General features: G+C 45.5%; 1 protein-coding gene across 1 annotated transcript; it reads right to left on the minus strand.

Moving 5' to 3' along the window:
• Nucleotides 1–3,244: 3,244 nt before the first annotated feature.
• RPUSD2 (RNA pseudouridine synthase domain containing 2) lies at nucleotides 3,245–9,895 on the minus strand. The gene is made up of 3 exons (XM_066608661.1): nucleotides 9,468–9,895; nucleotides 7,183–7,479; nucleotides 3,245–4,112 (listed from the first exon to the last, which is right to left on the minus strand). The coding sequence occupies exons 1-3, from the start codon at nucleotides 9,873–9,875 to the stop codon at nucleotides 3,336–3,338; spliced, it is 1,482 nt and encodes a 493-aa protein (XP_066464758.1). The 5' UTR covers nucleotides 9,876–9,895; the 3' UTR covers nucleotides 3,245–3,335.
• Between the last annotated feature and the right edge of the window lie 792 nt (nucleotides 9,896–10,687).

Here is a 10,687-nt window from a genome sequence, read left to right on the forward strand (position 1 = left end):
GAATTGATCTGTTTGAGAGACAATAGTGCCTATAATAGGGCCCTTGGTTTTATGGGGGAGGCGGGGGGGGGGGGTGTTGAACACACACTAAGCTATTTTTTCAGCATTTTGTAATGGAATCTCTGGCAAAGGCTGCGCTGGAGACTGTTCACACCGAACAGAATTGTTCCACAATATACTGTGGAAATCTGCACTAAAACCGAAATGTGTGTTTTGCTGCAGAATTGAGCAATTTTCAAATGAGGCAGACGGGTCTGTTATGCTGTGGTTGTCAAGAACACAACATCTGCTACAGCAATCCTAGCGGCTACTTTGGGACCCGTGCCATCGGGAGCACAGGCTGCCCAACATTTGGTCCTCAACTCACATGTAGCTTCACATAGTTAATCTATTCTTTACACATTGCTATGCTGGCACACGGTCTACTGTGTGCCCTGCAACCTCATCCCCATGCCCCTCCTTGCTAGTTACTCTAATACCATCTGAGGCATCAAAGATGGGTCCAGAGAAGACAGGGGAGGGCGATATGGGACGCACAGGATGCAGTGTGCCAGTGCAGCGATGTGGTAAGAAGAGATTAATGATGTCAAGGTACATGTATGTAGGAGACCCGCAGGTGGGCAGCCTGGACCCCATGATGCTGGGGGTCCCGTAACAGCCACTAGGGTTGTTATAGCAGAAGTTCTGCCATTGGCAATCACTATCAGAACCACAGCATAATAGACTTCATGGGTTATAGTGGAGACTATGGGATTGTATTGTGGTATTCAGATTTTTACAGAACCATCATCACATTTGATTGGACTGGTTAACATAAATGGAAACTGCCTTACCCCTTCAAAACTTAGGTAAACTTAAGTCTCTGGAATGCAATCTTTCATGCCGACAGCCGGTTTGGGCCCTTCTGAGCTTACTGTATTTGATCACTAATAGAGATGAGCGAGCGTACTCGGAAAAGCACTACTCGCTCGAGTAATTTGCTTTATCCGAGTATCGCTGTGCTCGTCCCTGAAGATTCAGGTGCCGGCACGGAGCGGGGAGCTGCAGGGGAGAGCGGGGAGGAACGGAGGTAAGATCTTTCTCTCCCTCTCTCCCGCCCGCTCTGCCCCGCTCCCCCTCACCTGTCAGCCGCAGCGGCACCCGAATCTTCAGGGACGAGCACAGCGATACTCGGATAAAGCAAATTACTCGAGCGAGTAGTGCTTTTCCGAGTACGCTCGCTCATCTCTAATCACTAGCTGTGTGTTGGCAGTTGAGCACTGTGGCCCAAACATTTAACCCTTTAAAAACAACAGTTACTTATTCCAATCAGTAAAAAAAGTGTCTGTCTACCCATTTTGATGGCATATTTTATACCCAGAATCACTTTCGGATAGGCTAGACTAAACTGTATTTGAGGCGGGGCATCACTATCTGTGTGTTGGCGGTGTTAGATCAGTGGGCCAAACTCAGGTTTAAAATAACACTCCTGGATTTCCAGTTTAAATCGGTTTTCCGAGTTGCACAATTTTCGGTAAATTCAGATCCCGAAGCAGTAAAATAACAAATGATATATTCCCCTCTCCCGCTGTGCTCCGTGCCTCTCCTCGGAAGTTACAGGCTTCATCAGGCTGTTTATGGGATATTACAAGCGTTGCAGCCAATAAGAGCTCAGACGTTATTGGTGGCAACCTGTAAACAAACAGGCACAGAGGACCTAGCACCGCTGCGGAGAGGCGAGCATATATTTATTTTACTGCATGGGGGGTTGGATTTACAGAAACTGTACAACTCAGAAAACCATTTTAATGCCCATTTTTGTACATTTTCCTTTCTTTATGCTGTTTCCAGCTGTGTTCCCTTCAGGGCTCCTCCCTGCGACATAACAGATTATTAAAATAAGTTCTCATTAACAGATAAAGAAAAAATTGCGTTTACACAGTTGATATGTAGGCAATAGGATGTAGTGAAATGCAGTGCAGGAGTAAGTAACCGGGTTTTTATGGAGGGGGGGGGGGGGGGGTTATTGCAGACACAAAATTTGGCTAAAAAAAAAAAAAAAACAAGTGTCCAAAAGGAACAGGACAGGATAGGGAGTGCCAGCCTATCGAGAGGTTCAGCGGTGTAAAATATATAAATAAATAAAAAATTATATATATGCCTGCACCATGTAAAAAAGAAACATATAAGCCATTCATGATTTTTAACAAATTTAAAAGTAGAAAAACAAAAACTAATGGAAGCTTTAGGCCGCCTGCAGACGGGACACGACCCGAGTGCCTGCAGGGACGAGCGCGTACTCACCTACGCCCGGCGGCCCCGGCTCTTTCATGTGCCGGCTGCTGGGCAGCCAGCGCATGCGCAGACCGGAGCCGGCGGCCTTAGAATATGTTCACAGCAGAATCTGATGTAGATTCTGCCTCTAAAACCGCAATAGAAATCTGTAGACTTGTGCCACGGATCTGCATGTGGATTTAGCCCTTGTGGATTAGTAATATTTACGGGCAAAATTTCCAAGGCAGATCCATGTTAAGGAGGGACACCACTTTTTTTTAACCCGCAATCCGGATTTTAAATTCAAAGCGGGTAAATCCAGATCCTCGCTCAAGTGAATGGGACATGAATTTTATACAAAATCTATGCCAAAATCCACCATTTGAACATATACTTAGTTTAGTTGCCCACAGTATTTTTTGTAAAAACACCACTGCAGTTTCAGTTCTCTTTTAACCAAAACTGGCCAGAAAAGGAATGATCAAAACTTGATCAAAAATTGTAATGGCATTTAAAAAAAAAAAAAAAAAATATGTGTTTGAACCCACACTTCTAGAGGACCCGACACAGGATGAAATCAGCGGGGCTGCCTGCACGGCTCTGCAGCCACAGCCCTGCTAACTAACCACAGGCTTTATTTCTTTTTCTATTTTCATACTTGCCTTCATTCGCCCAGATAGGCCCTTCTAAAGTCCAGCTCTTAACATTGCCAACGTGTCAAGTGGTTGGTCCTCACAGCTCACTCTCAATGGATGATGTCAGACTGTCAATCAAGTCTGATGTCCCCCACTGAGAGTAAATGGAGAGGACTGTCCAACTGATTGGGAGCCAAACCCATTGGGAACTGAAGGGGGAAACAAACACCAAAAAAACGCAGATAGTCAGCGTGGCGTGGTTCCAGAGCCGTGCAGCTAGCCGGCTGCTTCTATCTTGTGACATCTCCTCTTTAAGATTATATAGAATAACGACACTAAATAGGAGCTGGTTATACAAAATATATAGGATTTTGTTTTACATTGAATAAAAACTTTATTTTAGATCACCGACTATGAGCGATCATTCTATAATGAAAGTCTTTAGTCTTAGTCATCTATCCAGTTGTCTTCTGCCCATTCAGGTAATTCAGTAGAATAGTCAAAATCCTCCCCTTTATATCGCAAAGCATGAAGATACATAATCATATCTCTAGGAGAAGGGTCTGGCCTTATAATTTTACACTCTCCACACAGGGGGTCTACTAGCCCTTGAACCTTTCCCTCCGTATCGTCAATTGAGTTTTTTTTAATAAGTTCTTCCTCTTGATTGTTTTTATGGACATCGCAATCCGTAACGGACGAGTGGTCATTCTCTTGAGGAGTACCCGCTGGGTCTTTGTTAGCCGGCAGAGTATTTGGTGCAGACTGTGAACAGGGATTGGCATCTTTGGCACCTTCAATCAGATCACTTTTCAAGACTAGAAGATCATCTTCTGCCACATCCAAGATATCCAGGCTTTGCTTTGCTTTATGTTCCTCTATTAGAGTGTGCAAGAGTTCTTCATTGGTCTTATTAATCTCACCCTTTTTCCCTCTGTTGGGACCCCATGCATCAGTGTTATAGATGGGGTCATTGACAATAGGATGCCCTAAATACTGTAAGTGAACTCGGATTTGATGTGTACGCCCCGTGTATGGGAAGCATTTGACAACACTTGATTTCCCGTTGTAGCTAAGTCTCTGAAAAAGAGTTTTGGAGGGTTTGCCTTTTGGATGCACACGACATACACCAATCTTATAGGAGACGGTCATTATGGGCTCCTCGCAGGTCACGGTTTCCTCGGGAAATTCTCCGCAGACTCTACACACATATTCCTTTTCTACCTGTATATAAACATAAAATAAAACACAACAGATCATAACATCGGTCCTTCTACTCACAAACACTCTTTAATTACCATGTTGCAAGTTACCACAATTTGATTAACAGTCCAGTAATAGGACCAGAGGTAAGGATACTCGTTTTATACAACTGCCTTACAACACTGCAAGAAAATGGATTGTTTCACTATGAACACTAAAACCCATGATACTGTAGATCCCAGGAATTTTCAGCTTTCACAGCATGTTAGGTCTATTGCAGAAAAGCTGCGGCCTTCGGGTATGTTCTCATATGGTGGAACCGCTAATTTCCCTGTGCAATTTATTCAGCGCTTACAGTACCAGCCATGTGGATGAGATTTTGACAACCTAAAAAGATCTCTTGGGAATGATTTTTCCTCATTCCAGAGTCATCAAAAATGTTGGCGTTTGCCCTCATCATCTCCCATCTAGACTACTGCAGCAGCCTTGTCTGAACACCTCCAAACCATTCGGAATTCTGCTACGCGGAGAACCACCTCTTCCCTGTCTCTTCCTATCAATCCCTTCACTGGTAATCCATCATCTAGAGACTTCAGGTCAAGAAATTATCAGCCCTACAAGTCTGTTCACAACCTGTCCCATGCATGCATCTCTAGCCCGATATCCCAATACCTACCCATATGTAATCTCGGGTCCTTTGAACCATTATTTCACGTTATTTGCTGAACTTGAACTGCGTTAATGTCAAAAATAACTGGAAAAATTGAGGTGTTCTAAAACTTTTGACAAGTACCTCAAGTTTAGGCAAAGACTGAATATTTACAGTGCAGACCCTTATTTCCCAAGACTTCTGCAATTCTCCCTGGCATGCAGGATATCAGCTTCTGGGCCAAATCCTGACTGTTAGCAACCCATTCTTCCTAATCAGTGCTTGGAGTTTATCACAATTTCTGTGTTTTTGTTTGTTCTCCCACTTTTTGAGGATTGACCACAGGTTCTCAATGGGATTGAAATCTGGGGAGTTTCCTGGCCATGGATGCAAAATTTCAATGCTTTTTTTTCCCCTAGCTACTTAGTTATCACTTTTCCCTCTTGGAGAGAAGTGGCTTCTTGGCTGCCCTTCTTAACACCAGGCAGCCTCCAAAAGCCTTTGCCAGTTAGTGCAAATGCAGATACCCGCCTGCTGCCATTCCCAATAGGTCAGCAATAGTTGATCAGCTGGGGTCCATGGCTGAGGACCCTGACTGATCAGCTAAGCGGGCGCATGCTGTTAGCAGCCGCAAATATACAGAGGTAGGAGTGGAAGCCTCCGCGCCGACCTCCGTGTAGTGGCCGGCACTTGTAACTGCAGGCAGAGCTCTCCTTGAAATCAATGGGAGCTGTGCAGGCAGTTCCAAACACTATACAAAGGTCAGTGCGGAGGCCTCCGCTACAGCCTCTGTGTATTTGGAGCGGACATCTCCACATTGATTTTAATGAGAACCATGCCTGCAGTTACAAGCTGTGGCCACTACATGGGAGGACGGAACAGAGCTTTCCACTCCGACCTTTCTTTATTTGCGGCGCTGACAGCATGTACCGCTCAGCTAATCGTTCAGGGTCCCGGGCGATGGACCCCGGCCATTTAACTATTGATGGCCTATCCTAAGGATAGGTCATCAGTAGCATTTCCCTCGAAAACCCCTTTAAGTTAATTTTCATTTCAAGGAATGACTTTGCAAATTGTTATAATTCATCTGATCCTTCCTCAAAACAATCTAAATTTAATGCAAATTGCCACTTATAAATATACAGAAACTGCTAACTTTGTGAAAACCAAACATTTTGTCAGTCTCAAAACGTTTGACTACAACTGGAAACTCTGGAACTCGCTACACCCCAACACAGCAGACTCTCCACCACCTTGGAAAGCTTCTAGAAATACCTGAAAACCCACAATAACCCTGTTGCTACAACTATATGAAAACCTTTGACCCCTTACCTCTTTGGTAGATTGTAAGTCTTTACGGGCAAGGTCTCCTCTCCTTCTGGATCAATTTGTAAAAGTCATTCAGTCCAAGTTTATTGTTCCCTTCATTCTGTGGTTTACCATATTTTATGTAATTAAACCTCTGTTTTCATATGTACCGTGGCCTCAACGTGGGAGGCTTTTCAGGACCTCCAAACACCAATCGGAGAATTTAAATGCTGCTGTCAGAATGGACAGCGGCATTTAAAAGCTTAACAGTCACAATCAGCGTGAATGCCGACTGCATCTATTGCGGCTTCAAATACATCAATAGAAACCCCGTGCGCCCAAGACGTAACTCTCCGGGGTCATGGAGGGGTGTGCAACCTGAGAGGTCACATAGGATGCCTCACAGATAGCAGTTTTAATAAGAAATGTTATGGTGCAGACTATCGGTGGAGCTGTTATTTAGTCACAGTAAGGGTGTGTTTACACGGGGCAGAAATGCTGCGGAATATCCGTAGTGGAATATTCCGCTGCAAATTCCACAGCATGTATGCATCCAAAAACAGGCAAAATCTGCAGTATACCCGCAGCTGATTTCAAAAGAGACAACGATTCCCTCCGAAGTCTTCAGCTGTCAGCGCACTCCTGGTACCAGGTACCCGGCGGCCTGTACCGAGTGCAGTGCTACTAGTCAAGGGATGGCATTTCCGCATCACCTGACCAGCGGCGCTGCGCTCACTAGAGGCTGCTGGGTATCGGGTGAAGGTGTGCGCTGATAGCTGAAGTCTTCGGAGGTGAGCGCTGTCTCTTCTGACATTATTTGCGGGCGCACAGCTGATTTGGAGTCAAAATCTGCACCACTGGTGCAGATTTTGACTTTTTTAAATGCAGAAATGCTGCGGATTTTCTGCTGCATTTTTGCCCCATGTAAACAGACCTTTTGTTTGGAACACTGCATTTACTTAGCCACTGAACAATATATTATTTTTTGCAGTGTTTTTCAGGTTGCACACTGTATGGCACTTTTAAATAAGTAGTGTATGAACTTAGACCAGAAGGTACCACACAGGCCATCTTCCAAAGCAAGGCCAGCCTGCAAGGCAGCACTGCGATAGTCTCCCATTTCTTGTGGCTCACCTTCCTCTCTCGTACTAGTTCCGCCATCTTCTTGGACACCTCTGAGGTTTTGGCAAACATGAGTACTCCAGAGGTTAAACGATCCAAGCGGTGGATGGTATAAAGCTCTTTTATGTTCTTCTCCTTGCCCAAAATAAAAATAACAGTGTTGTGTCGGAAGCGACCGCAGGGATGGACTGGCAGAGATGAAGGTTTATCGATGACCACAAGGTCTTCACTTTCGGTCAGGATTTGCAGGGGCTGCGCAGTTACGGGAGGTTCGTGGCGATGCACAGTGTTCCTGAGGAAATCATTATCCTACGAGCAGAGGAAGAAAAGTTGGAAAAGTAACTGACTAAAAAGTGCAAGAAACGACATCAACCCAATAACATTCTGACCTGACACAACTAGGATTGTACTACAGAAGCAGCCAATACTACTCAAAGAAGTGTTTGCTACCAACAGCTAAGAGGTGCGCCGACTAGGCATCTGTAACATGTCAGAAACTGGAAGACCAAGCCGTGATGTGCACCAACATAAGGCTGTTCTGATACAACATCCAGATCAATGATCTCAACATCAAGAGGGCCGTTGTTGGACAGTTTGAATTGGTGCGGAATGCCGCGGATCATCCGCGTCGGAGACAATCACGGATTCCGCAGTTCAAACCCAGTCGTGTACAGTCGGCCGTGCAGATAAGGTCGACACTACAAGCTCCAGGAAAACTCTCCGACCAATTCTAACATTGGCACTGAGTCACAACTGCATGCTGGACAGTACGGTTCTAGAGGCAAGCCTACATTGCTCAGCGGGTATCATGCACTGGTTCTCATGACTAGAGTGGGAGCCATGCCCAATTCTGGCTGGGCTTCAGTTCAGCTTCCTCCACAACTATCCCACCATCGTGCAGTTCCATGTGTCTACGCCTGGTCCTTGGAGGTACGCTTGAAGGACGACACGCTGACTCTTGCACAATACCATCTCTTCAACGTGCGACTCTGATGTAACTCATATGCACTGTTCTCCCACTAGCAGTTAGCGGTATATACATTTTGATACAGCATAGCTGTGGGAACATGAACTTGGCAACTTTGTCAATTGCATGACCAAACTGAACATGCAGCCATAGCCTAAACTGACAAAAAAAAGTAACCAATAAGTCATGTGATATGATATACAAAGATGGAGTTCCTGGACTACTAGCCCATACAGAACTGCAATTCATGGGGTTCACCCAAAGAATCCCTGAAGTAAAGGTGGCTGCATGGAGTTGTTATAGAAGATTTTTGTTTTTTCCATCACCCTTGGCGCCAGAATTCTGGCATCGAAAAGTCACAACTTTGGTGCAAACAATGTTTTACACCCAATGTTGCAACTTTTTAAAGGTTTTACATGGGCTCCAGCTCGCGGAATCCAACCCGCCCGTGGACACGAGGCCACTTGAGCCAAACAACAAAAAAAAAAAAAAAAGACCCCAAGAATACTTATGGGCAAGTACTGTATAATATCAAATAGATTAAAGGGGTTGTCTAAGTTGCATCTCCTCTGTAACATCTGTCGCCCATGCACTAACATAGACACTAGAGTTCATGCCTTTCAATGCCCGCGTTTTGCCGCGGACGCCAATCGTGCAATTGGAATCAGTTTGTGTGAGGCCCCTCTTGTGGAAAAGTGAAAACAAAATGCAGTGTGAATGACCCCCAGAGGTCAAGGGAACATAAACGTTTAACAGAAAGTAACAGAAGAAAAATATGCATGAAGAACAGAAAGTGACCCACGGCCGACGCCGACATATATCGTCGCCATATCCGCCCTGTAAATTACATATTCATTTTCTTTTCCGCACGGATGTACTGGGTCCTCAACCCCACCTCACTAGTTGGCTTTAGCCTTCAAATCCGCAGTGCATCCACAATCTGGATGCACTGCGGATCGTCCGCAACCACAGACTTCTATTGAGTCCGTCTGCCCGCACGGAGTCCGCACTGAAATAGAGCCTGCTGCGAATTGTTTTCCGCACCAAACCAAATCCACATGATTAAATGCAGTTGCGATTGCCAATGCTTCCCTATGGGCACTTTGAGTTGCGGATCTTCTGCACAAATTCCACAAATCAAATATATATATATATATAAATAAATAAAAATACAGCCTCTGATGTAATGGGAAAAAAAAAAAAAAACAAACACAATTTTGCCAGGCAAAAAAAAAAATCGGGCAGTAAAAGCACCATGTGGGTAAATCCCTAAAAATGTGTTTAGAAATCGTGAAGGGGTTAATGACAGCCCCCTGCTGTCTCCGCTCACCTTCAGCACCACGCCCAGGTCCTGCACCGGCTCCTCGTTGAGCCGCAGCCTCCCGCAGGCGGCCGCCCGCCTGTAGTACTCCAGTGGCTCGGCGCGGAACTCCGCGGAGAACACCTCCAGCAGGCTTCTCCCCACCCAGCGGCCCTTGCAGTACGTCTCGAAGTCGAAGTAGTAAGGCCGAACCTTCCGGAGGCCGTTCTCTATGTACGACTCCGTCTCACCGAAGTGCTCGTCTCCGAAGCTGACCCCGGCTCTGCGCTTGGTGGGCGGCGGCACATAGCGCTCGTTATCCCCGCGGGCCTTCCTCTTCCTTGCCCGAGCACTACCTCTCGCAACCTCTCCCTCCGACATCGTACACGTGAGAACGGACAGCTGTCTGAGCCCAACCAAGAGGCGCCCAGCGAGCATACCCACGTGGTGAGCCACGGGAGGCGCCTGGTGATGACGTCACTAATGAAAGATGGCGCCTATAGTAACAGCATAACTACCTCCATGCTAATAGTAGTAGCTGCACCGTCCCCATATCACTCTATTCTACAAGCGTTTCCAGCAATGGCCCTTGTATTAGCATGGTTCCACACACAGTCTTCGTTCCACATAGTAACCAATCACAGCGCAGCTTTCATTTCAACTTCTGCTCTTGGAAAATTAAAGTTGTGTAATGATTGGTTGCTAGGGGTAACAAACAGTTTTTTTTTTGTTTTTTTTAATTTTCTTTTTTACCATGAGTGGATTCAAAGAAAGTGAAAAAATATAAAGGAAGAACTTAATATGTCTTCCTGGTGGATCCACATCTGGTTTTAGCTCAAACTACTGCTGTGTCAACTTTCGAACAATGGAAAAAAAGGGAGAACTTTTGAGGCGCCTAGAAAGTGCTGTGGCAATTTTTTTAACACCAGCCCAGGCCCCTTCTAGGCTAAGCCAGGCCCTGCTGTCACACGCTGGAGCAGAGAGACTGATACCTTGAACTGACCCTAACCCTGGTGTTATAGCAGTCTTACCACCCTCACAGTATTACTATACCTATAAATAATGCCAGATGCCTCTTCTACACAGTGATTAGAGTGCAGTTACCTCCAGCGATCATAGGTGGCATCATCTCTGATAGGGGACATCTGTTGTTCTTTATTTGGTCACAGACTGCCATAAAGACTTGACTTTCCACTCTCTCTTCAATAAACCTCTAAGTAACTCCCCCCTTCCTAAATTATACTAGTGCC

The sequence above is a fragment of the Eleutherodactylus coqui genome, chromosome 6, assembly GCF_035609145.1.
Source record: "Eleutherodactylus coqui strain aEleCoq1 chromosome 6, aEleCoq1.hap1, whole genome shotgun sequence".
Lineage (NCBI taxonomy): Eukaryota > Metazoa > Chordata > Amphibia > Anura > Eleutherodactylidae > Eleutherodactylus > Eleutherodactylus coqui.